Source organism: Salmo trutta, chromosome 3, assembly GCF_901001165.1.
Source record: "Salmo trutta chromosome 3, fSalTru1.1, whole genome shotgun sequence".
NCBI classification, from domain to species: domain Eukaryota; kingdom Metazoa; phylum Chordata; class Actinopteri; order Salmoniformes; family Salmonidae; genus Salmo; species Salmo trutta.
The window spans coordinates 2,756,645-2,776,644 of record NC_042959.1 but is presented as its reverse complement, the minus strand read 5'-3'; the positions used below and the strand labels follow the sequence as shown (position 1 = coordinate 2,776,644).

Below are 20,000 nucleotides of genomic sequence, written 5' to 3'. Positions count from 1 at the left end.
TAGAGGCATATATTTCCCTCAGATTACACACAGATCCACAAATTACTAGAAGGCAAATCCAATTTTGATAAACTCCCATATCTATTGGGTGAAATACCACAGTGTGACATCACAGCAGCAAGATGTGTGACCTGTTGCCACAAGAAAAGGTCAACCAGTGAAGAACAAACACCATTGTAAATACAAATCATATTTATGTTTATTTATTTTCCATTTTGTACTTCGTTGCAACACTTTATATAGACGTAATATGACATTTGAAATGTCTCGATCTCTTTAGAACTTCTGTAAATATATATATATTTTTTTATTATTGTTTATTACACTTTTGTTTATTATATATTTCAAATACTTTGGCAATGTTAACATATGTTTCCCATATTGAATTGAATGGAATCAGTAACAGCAGGAGGGTAGGAATGCAAACATCAACATGGCGGGTAAAACAGAATGAACGGAAGGAGTGAAATACGAGGTGGCATGAAGACTGTTTGAAAGTCTGAGTGGAGATGTGACTATCACAGGACTGGGAGAAGACAGCTTTGTTGTTTATCAATGTTTCTTTGAATTCAAGAAAGAAAAAAGAAAAAAAACTAGCCACTCGCAAACCACTCACTGCTAATTATTCTGTAAACAAAGTGAGAAAACATAAATCCCACTGGCCTCGGCTCCAATTCCACTGATGTCAACACTTTTTTTCTTTAAAGCAACACAGTTGATTTTTTCAATCACCCAGCACAGCAGGTTGTAGAGTAGGGGAGGGGAGAGGAGGCAGGTCTGTAATACAATAACCCAGTAGGGGAGAGGAGAGGAGGCAGGTCTGTAATACAATAACCCAGTAGGGGAGAGGAGAGGAGGGAGGACTGTAATACAATAACCCAGTAGGGGAGAGGAGAGGAGGGAGGACTGTAATACAATAACCCAGTAGGGGAGGGGAGAGGAGGCAGGTCTGTAATACAATAACCCAGTAGGGGAGGGGAGAGGAGGCAGGACTGTAATACAATAACCCAGTAGGGGAGGGGAGAGGAGGCAGGTCTGTAATACATTAACCCAGTAGGGGAGAGGAGAGGCAGGTCTGTAATACAATAACCCAGTAGGGGAGAGGAGAGGAGGCAGGTCTGTAATACATTAACCCAGTAGTTCCTGGAGTATACCCCCTCTTCCTGGAGTATATTCCCCTCTTCCTGGAGTATATTCCCCCTCTTCCTGGAGTATATTCCCCCTCTTCCTGGAGTATATTCCCCTCTTCCTGGAGTATATTCCCCCTCTTCCTGGAGTATATTCTCCCTCTTCCTGGATTATATTCCCCTCTTCCTGGAGTATATTCCCCTCTTCCTGGAGTATATTCCCCCTCTTCCTGGAGTATATTACCCCTCTTCCTGGAGTATATTCCCCCTCTTCCTGGAGTATATTCCCCCTCTTCCTGGAGTATATTCCCCCTCTTCCTGGAGTATATTCCCCTCTTCCTGGAGTATATTCCCCCTCTTCCTGGAGTATATTCCCCCCTCTTCCTGGAGTATATTCCCCCTCTTCCTGGAGTATATTCCCCCTCTTCCTGGAGTATATTCCCCTCTTCCTGGAGTATATTCCCCCTCTTCCTGGAGTATATTCCCCCTCTTCCTGGAGTATATTCCCCCTCTTCCTGGAGTATATTCCCTCTCTTCCTGGAGTATATTCCCTCTTCCTGGAGTATATTCCCCTCTTCCTGGAGTATATTCCCCTCTTCCTGGAGTATATTCCCCCTCTTCCTGGAGTATATTCCCCCTCTTCCTGGAGTATATTCCCCCTCTTACCTGGAGTATATCCCCCTCTTCCTGAGTATATTCCACCTCTCTCCTGGAGTATATTCCCCCTCTTCCTGGAGTATATTCCCCCTCTTCCTGGAGTATATTCCCTTCCTCCCCCTCTTCCTGGAGTATATTCCCCCTCTTCCTGGAGTATATTCCCCTCTTCCTGGAGTATATTTCCCCTCTTCCTGGAGTATATTCCCCTCTTCCTGGAGTATATTCCCCTCTTCCTGGAGTATATTCCCTCTTCCTGGAGTATATTCCCCCTCTTCCTGGAGTATATTCCCCCTCTTCCTGGAGTATATTCCCACCCTCCTTTTCCTGGAGTATATTCCCCCTCTTTCCTGGAGTATATTCCCCTCCCCCTCTTCCTGGAGTATATTCCCCCTCTTCCTGGAGTATATTCCCCCTCTTCCTGGAGTATATTCCCCCTCTTCCTGGAGTATATTCCCCTCTTCCTGGAGTATATTCCCCCTCTTCCTGGAGTATATTCCCCCCTCTTCCTGGAGTATATTTCCCCCTCTTCCTGGAGTATATTCCCCCTCTTCCTGGAGTATATTCCCCCTCTTCCTGGAGTATATTCCCCCTCTTCCTGGAGTATATTCCCCCTCTTCCTGGAGTATATTCCCCCTCTTCCTGGAGAATATTCCCCCTCTTCCTGGAGTATATTCCCCTCTTCCTGGAGTATATTCCCCCTCTTCCTGGAGTATATTCCCCTCTTCCTGGAGTATATTCCCCCTCTTCCTGGAGTATATTCCCCCTCTTCCTGGAGTATATTCCCCCTCTTCCTGGAGTATATTCCCCCTCTTCCTGGAGTATATTCCCCCTCTTCCTGGAGTATATTCCCCCTCTTCCTGGAGTATATTCCCCCTCTTCCTGGAGTATATTCCCCCTCTTCCTGGAGTATATTCCCCTCTTCCTGGAGTATATTCCCCTCTTCCTGGAGTATATTCCCCTCTTCCTGGAATATATTCCCCTCTTCCTGGAGTATATTCCCCCTCTTCCTGGAGTATATTCCCCTCTTCCTGGGAGTATATTCCCCCTCTTCCTGGAGTATATTCCCCCTCTTCCTGGAGTATATTCCCCCTCTTCCTGGAGTATATTCCCCCTCTTCCTGGAGTATATTCCCCCTCTTCCTGGAGTATATTCCCCTCTTCCTGGAGTATATTCCCCCTGTTCCTGGAGTATATTCCCCCTCTTCCTGGAGTATATTCCCCCTCTTCCTGGAGTATATTCCCCCTCTTCCTGGAATATATTCCCCCTCTTCCTGGAGTATATTCCCCCTCTTCCTGGAGTATATTCCCCCTCTTCCTGGAATATATTCCCCTCTTCCTGGAGTATATTCCCCTCTTCCTGGAGTATATTCCCCCTCTTCCTGGAGTATATTCCCCTCTTCCTGGAATATATTCCCCTCTTCCTGGAGTATATTCCCCCTCTTCCTGGAGTATATTCCCCCTCTTCCTGGAGTATATTCCCCCTCTTCCTGGAGTATATTCCCCCCCTCTTCCTGGAGTATATTCCCCCTCTTCCTGGAGTATATTCCCCCTCCTTCCTGGAGTATATTCCCCTCTTCCTGGAGTATATTCCCCCTCTTCCTGGAGTATATTCCCCCTCTTCCTGGAGTATATTCCCCCTCTTCCTGGAGTATATTCCCCTCTTCATGGAGTATATTCCCCTCTTCCTGGAGTATATTCCCCCTCTTCCTGGAGTATATTCCCCCTCTTCTGGAGTATATTCCCCTCTTCCTGGGTATATTCCCCCTCTTCCTGGAGTATATTCCCCCTCTTCCTGGAGTATATTCCCCCTCTTCCTGGAGTATATTCCCCCTCTTCCTGGAGTATATTCCCCTCTTCCTGGAGTATATTCCCCCTCTTCCTGGAGTATATTCCCCTCTTCCTGGAGTATATTCCCCCTCTTCCTGGAGTATATTCCCCCTCTTCCTGGAGTATATTCCCCCTCTTCCTGGAGTATATTCCCCCTCTTCCAATTGATATGAATCATCTTTACCACTTCTAAGTCATTGATAAGAGTGAAGATTCGTCTGTGTTTACTGTTAGTCCTGTTTTTGTATCTGTGGTTGTTGTTGTGTCTGTTGTTGTTGTTGTACCTGTTGTTGTTGTGTCTGTGGTTGTTGTTGTATCTGTTGTTGTTGTGTCTGTGGTTGTTGTTGTATCTGTTGTTGTTGTGTCTGTTGTTGTTGTTGTATCTGTTGTTGTTGTGTCTGTGGTTGTTGTTGTATCTGTTGTTGTTGTATCTGTGGTTGTTGTTGTATCTGTTGTTGTTGTTGTATCTGTTGTTGTTGTTGTATCTGTGGTTGTTGTGTCTGTTGTTGTTGTTGTGTCTGTGGTTGTTGTGTCTGTGGTTGTTGTTGTATCTGTTGTTGTTGTGTCTGTGGTTGTTGTTGTGTCTGTTGCTGTTGTTGTATCTGTTGTTGTTGTGTCTGTGGTTGTTGTTGTGTCTGTTGTTGTTGTTGTATCTGTTGTTGTTGTGTCTGTGGTTGTTGTTGTGTCTGTTGTTGTTGTTGTGTCTGTTGTTGTTGTTGTATCTGTTGTTGTTGTGTCTGTGGTTGTCAATAGCCTGCTCTTCTCCGCGGTCTCCTCAGCACCGCCATCTTATATGCTATATTCATGGGTATCTCTACTATATTCATCCATTTGATTGGGTATCTCTACTATATTCATCCATTTGATTGGGTATCTCTGCTATATTCATCCATTTGATTGGGTATCTCTACTATATTCATCCATTTGATTGGGTATCTCTGCTATATTCACCCATTTGATTGGGTATCTCTGCTATATTCACCCATTTGATTGGGTGAGAAGACATTTACTAATTTCCTAAAAGTTGCATGACTCACACTGCTGTTCAGAATTTATGTTCAAAATTCCTCTTCACACAAACCAGCCGCTACAACCTTGAATTAAAACACACAAAAACTGAAGAACACAAAAGCACTAAAAATAACTAATAATTATCAAAGAATTCTGCCTCTGGAGTAATGAGTGGATTATTGAAGCTGGACTGCTGCTCCAAACGAGTACCATTTTGAAAGCTGCGAGATAAAAAATACAAAAATACACTGACAAAAAAAAAAGAGAAATCACAAGCTCAGTCCTAACGAGCTTTCAGTCTAGAAAATAAAAATACCATTAAACAAACATTGACCACTAGTTACTGTATTCAAATGTCAGACGTGTCAAATCCTCAATCTAAATTATTCACACTGAGGGTCGCGTCGCTGAATTTACAGTGCATTACACAGCTTCCAAATGTCATCGATTCACTCTGGCCTCCTGTCTAATAGTCTCCCAGTCTACCCATGTAGTCAGTAGTACATTGAACCAGACAAGGTCATGGAATATGGTACTAATTACACACTATTCCCTACACACTATTCCCTACACACTATTCCCTACACACTATTCCCTACACACTATTCCCTACACACTATTCCCTACACACTATTCCCTACACTCTCTCAGAAACATAAATGAGCTATGTAGTAGTTCTTTCCAGCAGTCAAATGACTAAAATCACCCTCTGTTGTCCTCGTGGCTGGAATGTTACTTGTATTTTTCATAAAGAGCACCTTTACCCATACGGACACAGCAGAACCACCTTTACCCATACGGACACAGCAGAACCACCTTTACCCATACGGACACAGCAGAACTACCTTTACCCATACGGACACAGCAGAACCACCTTTACCCATACGGACACAGCAGAACCACCTTTACCCATACGGACGCAGCAGAACCACCTTTACCCATACGGACGCAGCAGAACCACCTTTACCCATACGGACACAGCAGAACCACCTTTACCCATACGGACACAGCAGAACCACCTTTACCCATACGGACACAGCAGAACCACCTTTACCCATACGGACACAGCAGAACCACCTTTACCCATACGGACACAGCAGAACCACCTTTACCCATACGGACGCAGCAGAACCACCTTTACCCATACGGACACAGCAGAACCACCTTTACCCATACGGACACAGCAGAACCACCTTTACCCATACGGACACAGCAGAACCACCTTTACCCATACGGACACAGCAGAACCACCTTTACCCATACGGACACAGCAGAACCACCTTTACCCATACGGACACAGCAGAACTACCTTTACCCATACGGACACAGCAGAACCACCTTTACCCATACGGACACAGCAGAACCACCTTTACCCATACGGACACAGCAGAACCACCTTTACCCATACGGACACAGCAGAACCACCTTTACCCATACGGACACAGCAGAACCACCTTTACCCATACGGACACAGCAGAACTACCTTTACCCATACGGACACAGCAGAACCACCTTTACCCATACGGACACAGCAGAACCACCTTTACCCATACGGACACAGCAGAACCACCTTTACCCATACGGACACAGCAGAACCATCACAGATGTGATAGATGTAAAGCCCTGGTCTATCCCTCACCTACAGACTGGACATTCAGAACCATCACAGATGTGATAGAGGTAAAGCCCTGGTCTATCACTCATCTACAGACTGGACATTCAGAACCATCAGAGATGTGATAGACTGGTGATAGATGTAAAGCCCTGGTCTATCCCTCACCTACAGACTGGACATTCAGAACCATCCGAGATGTGATAGACTGGTGATAGAGGTAAAGCCCTGGTCTATCCCTCACCTACAGACTGGACATTCAGAACCATCAGAGATGTGATAGACTGGTGATAGATGTAAAGCCCTGGTCTATCCCTCACCTACAGACTGGACATTCAGTGTCTGGGGTTCTGGCCTCTCCCCTCAGTCTCACACTGCGTCTAAAATAGCACCCTATTATCTACATACTGTACTGCACTATAAATGACACCCTATTCCCTACATACTGTAGTGCACTATAAATGACACCCTATTCCCTACATACTGTAGTGCACTATAAATAGCACCCTATTCCCTACATACTGTTGTGCACTATAAATGGCACCCTATTCCCTACATACTGTAGTGCACTATAAATGGCACCCTATTCCCTACATACTGTAGTGCACTATAAATAGCACCCTATTCCCTATATAATGTAGTGCACTATAAATAGCACCCTATTCCCTACATACTGTAGTGCACTATAAATAGCACCCTATTCCCTATATAATGTAGTGCACTATAAATGACACCCTATTCCCTACATACTGTAGTGCACTATAAATGGCACCCTATTGCCGATAAAGCTCTGGTCAAAACAAAAGTAATGCACTATATAGGGGGTAGGGTGCCATTTGGGACACCGTCTCAGTCCCCTCTGTCTCACTACACTGCCCACACATGCCACAATGCAATTTGTGTTACAGTGCCCTTAGGGTTGGAATTACAGGGAGACTCTTGAGGGGGGAGATCCAAACAATTTTAGCCTAGTCTGGGTCCGCGTTTAATCTCCTTAAAGCCTACGGAGATGCTCTGCCTGCTTTGTTATAGGAGGACCTTGCATCCCCGGATACTTCTGAGGTGGAACCCATGAATGCACTGTTTTAATCAGAACAAATCCACCTCCTGTTGCTGTCAGATTCCACATCCTGCTGCTGCTTTTGTCTCCTGCTGTTTTCCTGTGTTTTTATCCCCCCCCCTGGAGCATTAGTTGTATTCCGAAGAGGCCATATTACTTTCACTCCAACCTGACGCTACAGTGGGTGACGTCTGACTACCTGTCCTGGGAGTGATGATGCAATGAGATGTTCTAATGAGATCTCTGATTGGTTGCTGTAGATATGACTCGGGTACCAGGGAGCAGGAACAGTAGAAGCTAGAGTCTGACGGAGGTTGGAGGGTTTAGCTCTCCGCTGTTGATGGAGCATAGGATATTTTCTGGCGGTCAGCACGGCTGACTAATGCCTCTCTCTCTTTCTCTCTCTCTCTCTTTCTTTCTCTCTCTCTCTCTCTCTCTCTCTCATCTCCCTTTATCCCTCTCTCTCTCTCTCTGTCTCTGTCTCTCTCTGTCTCTCTCTGTCTCTCTCTCTCTCTCTCTGTCTCTCTCTCTCTCTCCATCCTCTCTCCCTCTCCCTCTCTCTCTTCCTCATCTCCCTTTATCCCTCTCTCTCTCTCTCTGTCTCTCTCCCTCTCCCTCTCTCTCTTCCTCATCTCCCTTTATCCCTCCCTCCCTCTCTCTCTCTCTCCATCCTCTCTCTCTCTCTCTCTCTCTCTCTCTCTCTCTCTCTCTCTCTCTCTCTCTCCATTTCGCTCTTTCTTTCTCCCTCCCTGTCTGTTCTTCCCTTCCTCTCCTGCTGCCTGCCAGAGATCGAAATGACATGTTCTACTCAGCATCATGCAGTATGTGTGTTTTTCTGTCTGCCTCCACACCACTCTGCCTCCACACCGCTCTGCCTTCACACCACTCTGCCTCTGCCTCCACACCACTCTGCCTCCACACCACTCTGCCTCCACATCACTCTGCCTCCACACCACTCTGCCTCCACACCACTCTGCCTCCACACCACTCTGCCTCCACACCACTCTGCCTCCCCACCACTCTGCCTCCACATCACTCTGCCTCCACACCACTCTGCCACCCCACCACTCTGCCTCCACACCACTCTGCCTCCACACCACTCTGCCTCCACACCACTCTGCCTCCACACCACTCTGCCACCCCACCACTCTGCCTCCACATCACTCTGCCTCCACACCACTCTGCCTCCACACCACTCTGCCTCCACACCGCTCTGCCTTCACACCACTCTGCCTCTGCCTCCACACCACTCTGCCTCCACACCACTCTGCCTCCCCACCACTCTGCCTCCACACCACTCTGCCTCCACACCACTCTGCCACCCCACCACTCTGCCTCCACACCACTCTGCCTCCACACCACTCTGCCACCCCACCACTCTGCCTCCACACCACTCTGCCTCCACATCACTCTGCCTCCACACCACTCTGCCTCCACACCGCTCTGCCTCCACACCACTCTGCCTCCACACCACTCTGCCTCCACACCACTCTGCCACCCCACCACTCTGCCTCCACATCACTCTGCCTCCACACCACTCTGCCTCCACACCGCTCTGCCTCCACACCGCTCTGCCTCCACACCGCTCTGCCTCCACACCACTCTGCCTCCACACCACTCTGCCTCCACACCGCTCTGCCTCCACACCACTCTGCCTCCACACCACTCTGCCTCCACACCACTCTGCCTCTGCTTCCACACCACTCTGCCTCCACACCACTCTGCCTCCACACCGCTCTGCCTCCACACCACTCTGCCTCCACACCACTCTGCCTCCACACCACTCTGCCTCTGCCTCCACACCACTCTGCCTCCACACCACTCTGCCTCCACACCACTCTGCCTCTGCCTCCACACCACTCTGCCTCCCCACCACTCTGCCTCCACACCGCTCTGCCTCCACACCGCTCTGCCTCCACACCACTCTGCCTCCACACCACTCTGCCTCCACACCGCTCTGCCTCCACACCGCTCTGCCTCCACACCACTCTGCCTCTGCCTCCACACCACTCTGCCTCCACACCACTCTGCCTCCACACCACTCTGCCTCTGCCTCCCCACCACTCTGCCTCCACACCACTCTGCCTCCACACCACTCTGCCTCCACACCACTCTGCCTCTGCCTCCACACCACTCTGCCTCCACACCACTCTGCCTCTGCCTCCACACCACTCTGCCTCCACACCACTCTGCCTCCACACCGCTCTGCCTCCACATCACTCTGCCTCTGCCTCCACACCACTCTGCCTCCACACCACTCTGCCTCCACACTGCTCTGCCTCCACATCACTCTGCCTCTGCCTCCACACCACTCTGCCTCCACACCACTCTGCCTCCACACCGCTCTGCCTCCACACCACTCTGCATCCACACCACTCTGCCTCCACATCACTCTGCCTCTGCCTCCACACCACTCTGCCTCCACACCACTCTGCCTCCACACCACTCTGCCTCTGCCTCCACGCCACTCTGCCTCCACACCACTCTGCCTCCACACCACTCTGCCTCCACGCCACTCTGCCTCCACGCCGCTCTGCCTCCACACCACTCTGCCTCCACACCACTCTGCCTCCACACCACTCTGCCTCCACACCACTCTGCCTCTGCCTCCACACCAGTCTGCCTCCACACCAGTCTGCCTCCACACCACTCTGCCTCCACACCACTCTGCCTCCACACCAGTCTGCCTCCACACCACTCTGCCTCCACACCACTCTGCCTCCACACCACTCTGCCTCCACACCACTCTGCCTCTGCCTCCACACCACTCTGCCTCTGTCTCCACGCCACTCTGCCTCCACATCACTCTGCCTCCACACCACTCTGCCTCCACACAGGAATCAAAGATGTCTTAACTCCCGGTGTGTAAACTCTGGTTTGCCGTCTGCTATAATTCACCTTTTTATTTCCAATATTTACTACATGACTAGAGCGCCAAACAATAACAGATGCAGTACGGTAGCCCGATCTGACACTTCGCAACCACTAGCGATTATTACTGCGCCCCAAATGGCACCCTATTCTCTATATAGACCAGAACCCTATTCCCTACATAGTGCACTACTTTAGACCAGAGCCCTAGGGGCTATATAACGAATAGGGTGCCATTTGGGATACAAAGCAGGGACTCAGTCTCTCACAGGAGATATATGAATCGGGGGCATGGTTTCTGCTGCACAGACTACAGGGAGGAGAAACAAGGATGTGTAGAAACTGATGACACAAAAGTATATTTTACCATTCTACTCAACTCAATCTAATCACAGACAAACAACCGACCAAACAACCAACCCGCTCCCCAATTAAAAATGATATCTAAAAAAAAAAATCGGGCATAAAAGGGCAGCCAATCTCAAACAAAAGACGAACTAATGATGTCTCTAAAGCGCAAAAAAAATAAATAAAATGTTTTGCCACAGAAAGCAGCAGGCAGCCACAGGAAGCAAAACTGGCTAAGCCAATCACAGCCAAGCAGAGGCGGAGCCACAGGACAGGAAGTAGCCTAGCCGAAGGAGCGGTTTGAGCGGGCGGTGTTACCTGGGCAGGTCGCGGTGCAGGCGCTTTTCTGGACATTCTGTCCGTCGCATGCCATGCCCCCGTTCAGCGGCGTGGGATTGGTGCAGCTGCGGCTCCTCCTCTGCCAGCCACGCCCACAAACTGAGCTGCACGCCGACCACGTTGTCCAGGTAGACCAACCGCCGTTCACTGTCACCGTGATGAAGTGATGGAGGGAGAGGAGGAGGGAAGCCAAGGGGTAAGGTAGAGGAGGGGTAGGATGGAGGGATGGAGGGAGAGGAGGAGGGAAGCCAAGGGGTAAGGTAGGTGAGGGGTAGGATGGAGGGATGGAGGGAGAGGAGGAGGGAAGCCAAGGGGTAAGGTAGGGGAGGGGTAGGATGGAGGGATGGAGGGAGAGGAGGAGGGAAGCCAAGGGGTAAGGTAGGGGAGGGGTAGGATGGAGAGATGGAGGGTGGAGGGAAGAGGGAGGAGAGGAGGGTAGGGAGAGGACGAAGGTGAGGTGGGAAGAGGAGTGGGGAGAGAGGGGAGAGAGGGGAGAGAGGGGAAAGAGTAGACAAGGAAAGGAGTGGATGGAAGGAGGGAGGGATGGAGCGACAAATCATCCAGGGTTACCCGACATGGGAAGACAGATGTTAAAGGGGGCCTGTCTGATTACATGTATTATAGACAGATATATATTAGTGGGTCCTGTCTGACTGCTGTGCTGTTGGTGTGATGCTGTCTGTGATGCTGTCTGCAGCCCTGTGACTACTGTAATGTACTATAGGTGTGATGCTGTCTGCAGCCCTGTAACTACTGTATTTTACTGTAGGTGTGATGCTGTCTGCTGGCCTGTGACTATTGTATTTTACTGTAGGTGTGATGCTGTCTGCTGGCCTGTAACTACTGTAATGTACTGTTGGTGTGATGCTGTCTGCTGGCCTGTGACTACTGTATTTTACTGTTGGTGTGATGCTGTCTGCTGGCCTGTGACTACTGTAATGTTGGTGTGATGCTGTCTGCTGGCCTGTAACTACTGTAATGTAATGTTGGTGTGATGCTGTCTGCTGGCCTGTGACTACTGTATTTTACTGTTGGTGTGATGCTGTCTGCTGGCCTGTGACTACTGTAATGTTGGTGTGATGCTGTCTGCTGGCCTGTGACTATTGTAAATGTACTATAGGTGTGATGCTGTCTGCTGGCCTGTGACTACTGTAATGTAATGTTGGTGTGATGCTGTCTTCTGTCCTGTGACTACTGTAATGTAATGTTGGTGTGATGCTGTCTGCTGGCCTGTGACTACTGTAATGTTGGTGTGATGCTGTCTGCTGGCCTGTGACTACTGTAATGTACTGTAGGTGTGATGCTGTCTGCTGGCCTGTGACTACTGTAATGTACTGTTGGTGTGATGCTGTCTGCGACTACTGTAATGTACTGTAGGTGTGATGCTGTCTGCTGGCCTGTGACTACTGTAATGTTGGTGTGATGCTGTCTGCTGGCCTGTGACTACTGTAATGCTGGTGTGATGCTGTCTGCTGGCCTGTGACTACTGTATTTTACTGTAGGTGTGATGCTGTCTGCTGGCCTGTGACTACTGTAATGTACTGTTGGTGTGATGCTGTCTGCTGGCCTGTGACTACTGTAATGTACTGTTGGTGTGATGCTGTCTGCGACTACTGTAATGTACTGTAAGTGTGATGCTGTCTGCTGGCCTGTGACTACTGTAATGTACTGTTGGTGTGATGCTGTCTGCGACTACTGTAATGTACTGTAGGTGTGATGCTGTCTGCTGGCCTGTGACTACTGTAATGTTGGTGTGATGCTGTCTTCTGGCCTGTGACTACTGTAATGCTGGTGTGATGCTGTCTGCTGGCCTGTGACTACTGTATTTTACTGTAGGTGTGATGCTGTCTGCTGGCCTGTGACTACTGTAATGTACTGTTGGTGTGATGCTGTCTGCTGGCCTGTGACTACTGTAATGTACTGTTGGTGTGATGCTGTCTGCGACTACTGTAATGTACTGTAGGTGTGATGCTGTCTGCTGGCCTGTCACTACTTTAATTTACTGTTAGTGTGATGCTGTCTGCTTGCCTGTGACCACTGTAATGTTGGTGTGATGCTGTCTGCTGGCCTGTAACTACTGTAATGTACTGTAGGTGTGATGCTGTCTGCTGGCCTGTGACTACTGTAATGTTGGTGTGATGCTGTCTGCTGGCCTGTGACTACTGTATTTTACTGTAGGTGTGATGCTGTCTGCTGGCCTGTGACTACTGTAATGTACTGTTGGTGTGATGCTGTCTGCTCCCAGGTAGACTTAATGACAAGGTAACAGTGGTTGGCTAGGCTTTTATCCCTTGACAGGCTCTGGTCAAAAGTAGTGCACTACACACTGAAAAGTAGGGGTTCAACAAGGGTTGAAGAACCTTAGGGTTCTTGGCACTGGAAACGGCCCACAAAAGGTTCTTCCAAGAACCCCATAGGGGATGGGGTTCACTGAGGAACCTCCTTAGTTGGTGGGGGTTCTTAGAGGAACCTAACAGCCCAAATAAAACATTTGGACTCGAATTTGAAAGGACAGCAGGTGCAGGTACTGAGAAATTTAAAGACCTCCTCGATTTAAGGTATGGTTTGTCCTTTGTATGATCAAAATGTATATTGTTTTATGATGATACCATCTACCATCCAGGCTACATCCCGGGCTAGAGTCAATGACAGGTGTGCCAGCGGGCGGGCTACCCTTCACCCTGGGCTGGGAATAAAGTGGCCACCGCGGGGGACAGGAAAGAACGTGACACTCTGCTAATGTTAATGGGGGATATCAAAGAACGTGACACCCTGCTGCTCTTGACCTTGGTTCCATGTTTAAGAAACGACTGTAGAAAGACAAATACTCACCTGCTCCTGTGATGCGCTCTGTAGCTGTGGTATGTACTGTAGCTGTGGTATGTACTGTAGCTGTGGTATGTACTGTAGCTGTGGTATGTACTGTAGCTGTGGTATGTACTGTAGCTGTGGTATGTACTGTAGCTGTGCTGTGCTATGCTCTGTAGCTGTGGTATGTACTGTAGCTGTGGTATGTACTGTAGCTGTGCTACGCTCTGTAGCTGTGGTATGTACTGTAGCTGTGGTATGTACTGTAGCTGTGCTGTGCTATGCTCTGTAGCTGTGGTATGTACTGTAGCTGTGGTATGTACTGTAGCTGTGCTACGCTCTGTAGCTGTGGTATGTACTGTAGCTGTGGTATGTACTGTAGCTGTGCTGTGCTATGCTCTGTAGCTGTGGTATGTACTGTAGCTGTGGTATGTACTGTAGCTGTGCTGCGCTCTGTAGCTGTGGTATGTACTGTAGCTGTGCTGCGCTCTGTAGCTGTGGTATGTACTGTAGCTGTGCTGCGCTCTGTAGCTGTGGTATGTACTGTAGCTGTGGTATGTACTGTAGCTGTGGTATGTACTGTAGCTGTGCTGCGCTCTGTAGCTATGGTGTGTACTGTAGCTGTGCTACGCTCTCTAGCTGTGGTATGTACTGTAGCTGTGCTGCGCTCTGTAGCTGTGGTATGTACTGTAGCTGTGCTGCGCTCTGTAGCTGTGGTATGTACTGTAGCTGTGCTGCGCTCTGTAGCTGTGGTATGTACTGTAGCTGTGCTGCGCTCTGTAGCTGTGGTATGTACTGTAGCTGTGCTGCGCTCTGTAGCTGTGGTATGTACTGTAGCTGTGGTATGTACTGTAGCTGTGCTGCGCTCTGTAGCTGTGGTATGTACTGTAGCTGTGCTGCGCTCTGTAGCTGTGGTATGTACTGTAGCTGTGGTATGTACTGTAGCTGTGGTATGTACTGTAGCTGTGCTGCGCTCTGTAGCTGTGATATGTACTGTAGCTGTGCTGCGCTCTGTAGCTGTGGTATGTACTGTAGCTGTGCTGCGCTCTCTAGCTGTGGTATGTACTGTAGCTGTGCTGCGCTCTGTAGCTGTGGTATGTACTGTAGCTGTGGTATGTACTGTAGCTGTGCTGCGCTCTGTAGCTATGGTATGTACTGTAGCTGTGGTATGTACTGTAGCTGTGCTGCGCTCTGTACTGTAGCTGTGGTATGTACTGTAGCTGTGCTGCGCTCTGTAGCTGTGGTATGTACTGTAGCTGTGCTGCGCTCTGTAGCTGTGGTATGTACTGTAGCTGTGCTGCGCTCTGTAGCTGTGGTATGTACTGTAGCTGTGCTGCGCTCTGTAGCTATGGTATGTACTGTAGCTGTGAATATATAGCTATGGTAACTATCATTCACTTTCTCAAACTAGACACTGGTCGTGTCCAAATATCCAAATACTACATACTTAAACGGCATACTATGTACTCATCGTTGCATACTATTTAGCACGTACCGTTTAGTAAAAGGTCTGCAGTATGCCACGGCCGCAACGCATTAGCGGCTACTGACTGGCTGAGTAGGTGGGGCGGGCCGAGTGCGGGTGGATTTGTCCAAATTCAACAGACATACATCACATTAACCAGCCTTATTATAGCTCATTTCCAATATGATTCATTTCTCTAAACTCTGACTAGAACAGGAATGGAGTTATAGACCTACTCAGGCTGATTATAGACTTCCTCAGGCTGGTTATAGACCTCCTCAGGCTGGTTATAGACCTCCTCAGGCTGGTTATAGACCTCCTCAGGCTGGTTATAGACCTCCTTAGGCTGGTTATAGGCCTACTCAAGCTGGTTATAGACCTCCTCAGGCTGGTTATAGACCTACTCAGGCTGGTTATAGACCTACTCAGGCTGGTTATAGGCCTCCTCAGGCTGGTTATAGACCTACTCAGGCTGGTTATAGACCTACTCAGGCTGGTTATAGACCTCCTCAGGCTGGTTATAGACCTCCTCAGGCTGGTTATAGACCCACTCAGGCTGGTTATAGACCCACTCAGGCTGGTTATAGACCCACTCAGGCTGGTTATAGACCTACTCAGGCTGGTTATAGACCTACTCAGGCTGGTTATAGACCTCCTCAGGCTGTTTATAGACCTACTCAGGCTGGTTATAGACCTACTCAGGCTGGTTATAGACCTACTCAGGCTGGTTATAGGCCTACTCAGGCTGGTTATAGACCTCCTCAGGCTGGTTATAGACCTACTCAGGCTGGTTATAGACCTACTCAGGCTGGTTATAGGCCTACTCAGGCTGGTTATAGACCTCCTCAGGCTGGTTATAGGCCTACTCAGGCTGGTTATAGACAGACTGTCACATTCAACCTAATGGAGTTATAGACCTACTCAGGCTGGTTATAGACCTCCTCAGGCTGGTTATAGACCTACTCAGGCTGGTTATAGACCTCCTCAGGCTGGTTATAGACCTACTCAGGCTGGTTATATACCTACTCAGGCTGGTTATAGACCTCCTCAGGCTGGTTATAGACAGACTATCACATTCAACCTAATGGAGTTATAGACCTACTCAGGCTGGTTATAGACCTACTCAGGATGGTTATAGACCTGCTCAGGCTGGTTATAGACCTCCTCAGGCTGGTTATAGACCTCATCAGGCTGGTTATAGGCCTACTCAGGCTGGTTATAGACAGACTGTCACATTGGACCTAATGGAGTTATAGACCTCCTCAGGCTGGTTATAGACCTACTCAGGCTGGTTATAGACCTACTCAGGCTGGTTATAGACAGACTATCACATTGGACCTAATGGAGTTATAGGCCTACTCAGGCTGGTTATAGGCCTACTCAGGCTGTTTATAGACCTCCTCAGGCTGGTTATAGACAGACTATCACATTGGACCTAATGGAGTTATAGGCCTACTCAGGCTGGTTATAGACCTCCTCAGGCTGGTTATAGACCTCCTCAGGCTGGTTATAGACCTCCTCGGGCTGGTTATAGACCTACTCAGGCTGGTTATAGACAGACTATCACATTCAACCTAATGGAGTTATAGACCTACTCAGGCTGGTTATAGACCTCCTCAGGCTGGTTATAGACCCACTCAGGCTGGTTATAGCCCTACTCAGACTGGTTATAGACCTCCTCAGGCTGGTTATAGACCTCCTCAGGCTGGTTATATACCTACTCAGGCTGGTTATAGACCTACTCAGGCTGGTTATAGACAGACTATCACATTCAACCTAATGGAGTTATAGACCTACTCAGGCTGGTTATAGACCTACTCAGGATGGTTATAGACCTGCTCAGGCTGGTTATAGACCTCCTCAGGCTGGTTATAGACCTCATCAGGCTGGTTATAGGCCTACTCAGGCTGGTTATAGACAGACTGTCACATTGGACCTAATGGAGTTATAGACCTCCTCAGGCTGGTTATAGACCTACTCAGGCTGGTTATAGACCTACTCAGGCTGGTTATAGACAGACTATCACATTGGACCTAATGGAGTTATAGGCCTACTCAGGCTGGTTATAGACCTACTCAGGCTGTTTATAGACCTCCTCAGGCTGGTTATAGACAGACTATCACATTGGACCTAATGGAGTTATAGGCCTACTCAGGCTGGTTATAGACCTCCTCAGGCTGGTTATAGACCTCCTCAGGCTGGTTATAGACCTACTCAGGCTGGTTATAGACAGACTATCACATTCAACCTAATGGAGTTATAGACCTACTCAGGCTGGTTATAGACCTCCTCGGGCTGGTTATAGACCTACTCAGGCTGGTTATAGACAGACTATCACATTCAACCTAATGGAGTTATAGACCTACTCAGGCTGGTTATAGACCTCCTCAGGCTGGTTATAGACCCACTCAGGCTGGTTATAGCCCTACTCAGACTGGTTATAGACCTCCTCAGGCTGGTTATAGACCTCCTCAGGCTGGTTATATACCTACTCAGGCTGGTTATAGACCTACTCAGGCTGGTTATAGACCTCCTCAGGCTGGTTATAGACAGACTATCACATTCAACCTGTACTGTAGCCCATATAGTTCACCTATCCTATTTAAAAAGGACGGAAGACAGAAACAGATAATTTGGTTACATTTCAACATACTTTATAGCCTAGTACACACACTAAAACTTTTCAAATGTTAAAATCAAAATGGCTATCCACAGAAAAATGTGCTCAGTCGGGTGCATCGCCTATTCAGAACCGCTAAACAGCAACATAATAAACTAAACCAACGATCATTGGGAACGAGATCAGAATGACTGCTAAGGCTTGATCCATAACTTAAATAATTCAATAGGTAGCCTAGCCTATAAAACTAAACCAATCCATATGTTCAAAAGGCCTGGTTAGCATGACGTCAATAAAGCAGCCACATCCCAAGTTCCCCGGTGCCTACACATTCCAAAAAAAATCCAAAGATGGGTTTTAGTATTTCGTTTAAAAGCTCGGATGAAGGCCACGAGATCAAGAAACACTTTTCAATGAGAAAACAGAACTCCACTTTGCAAAAACAAAAAAAATAAAATAAAAAAAAGATTTGTTTTTTCAAAGATGTAGCCTACAATGATGTAATACTAAGGATCATTTTAGGGAGAACCAAAACTACTTACACTTGAACACCACTGCAGAAGCGTCGCTATTCGGTATCTTCCCGATTTAAAGTAGCCTCGTTCTGTTTTTGTTTTTTTGTCTACTTGAAGAGAACTACGGCCTATCACTCGTAGCCCACCTCTTTCAATGCATTGTGGAAAAATGTGCATCAGATTCTACTAGATGAAGAGCAAAAGAAATGTCTTCCATGCCGTCCCTAGGAGGGGTGCGTCACTTGAGTGGGTTGATCTTCCTGTCCGGTTTTGTGCCCCCCCCCTCTCCCAACTTTTAATCTTATTCATGTTTAAAGACAGTTGTGTTATTGTCAAGCTACTCATTACATTTTAAGGGACCGTTAGTCTTGAACCAAAGACGTCAACGAGGATGCCTGTCTATCTGAATATAAATACTCTCCACTAACAACCATGTCGTAAAGCAATTGATCCAAAAGCAGAGGTGAAACTTGTTCATATTTCAAGCTAATTTCATTGTCCTCTACAAGCAAGACAAAAGACACAGAAAGAATGATGCAAAGTTTTACGTCTAAGATGAACAGGAAAAAAACTGAACTGAACTTTTTGAACTCAAAACTTCTTACTAAACTAAACTTCTTAAACGTTTTGATCTGATTCTAAATGACACAATTGCTTGAAAATGCCAATCCACTTGAAAGGACTGAGCAGTGAGAGTAGTGTGGTGATCAAAGTATTTGTCACGTCCGCTCCCCTTCCCTCCCCCTGGCGCCAGGCTGCCCTGCATCACGCACTCCTGCTATCAATTACGCACACCTGCCTTCCCTCGTCACACGCTTCAGCGATGTCGGACTCACCTGGACTCACTTATCTGTTTATTACCTCCCCTATATCTGTCAGTTTCCCTGCTGATGATGCATTGATTGTTTTTTTGTTGTTGTCTGTATTATTAATTTGCTGACGCTGTTCCTGTCTTGTTCCATGTCCGTTCTTTATTAAATGTTTGACTCCTCGTACCTGCTTCGTCTCTCCAGCATCAACTCATGTGACAGTATTTTAGTCTCTTTGGCATAGCAGGCAGTGATAACATATGGTGATGGATGTGATGGATGTGAAGTGTTTTAACTGTAGGCTACATCACCATGTAATTTAACATCACTTTTCACAGTTTGAAAGACACGCCACACACGGTCGTTTTCATTTCCGCTCTGCCTGGAACTGACTACTGCAACGACTCTAACTAGTGAATTATCCCTCACAATGCCTTAGTGTGTGTGTGTGTGTGTGTGTGTGTGTGTGTGTGTGTGTGTGTGTGTGTGTGTGTGTGTGTGTGTGTGTGTGTGTGTGTGTGTGTGTGTGTGTGTGTGTGTGTGTGTGAGCCTCTGTGTCAAATCAGACCAAATAAAAATCAAATTAAATGTTATTTATCACATGCTTTGTAAACAACAGGTGTAGACTAACAGTGAAATGCTTATTTACAATGTAGACAGAAAGAAAATAGAGAAATAATAGAAAAGTAAAACAAGTAATAATAAATACACAATGAGTAATGATAACCAGGCTATATACACAGGGTACCAGGCTATATACACAGGGTACCAGGCTATATACACAGGGTACCAGGCTATATACACAGGGTACCAGGCTATATACACAGGGTACCAGTACTGAGTAATGATAACCAGGCTATATACACAGGGTACCAGGCTATATACACAGGGTACCAGGCTATATACACAGGGTACCAGGCTATATACACAGG

General features: G+C 47.8%; 1 protein-coding gene across 1 annotated transcript in view; it reads right to left on the bottom strand.

Annotated features, from left to right (window-relative positions):
* LOC115163856 (netrin receptor unc-5 homolog) overlaps window positions 1-20,000 on the bottom strand; it is a 350,736-nt gene that overhangs the window by 2,543 nt on the left and 328,193 nt on the right. Inside the window, exon 6 of the mRNA XM_029716070.1 lies at window positions 10,831-10,998. Coding sequence (XP_029571930.1) covers window positions 10,831-10,998 — 168 coding nt within the window. The remainder of the gene's footprint in view (window positions 1-10,830; window positions 10,999-20,000) is intronic.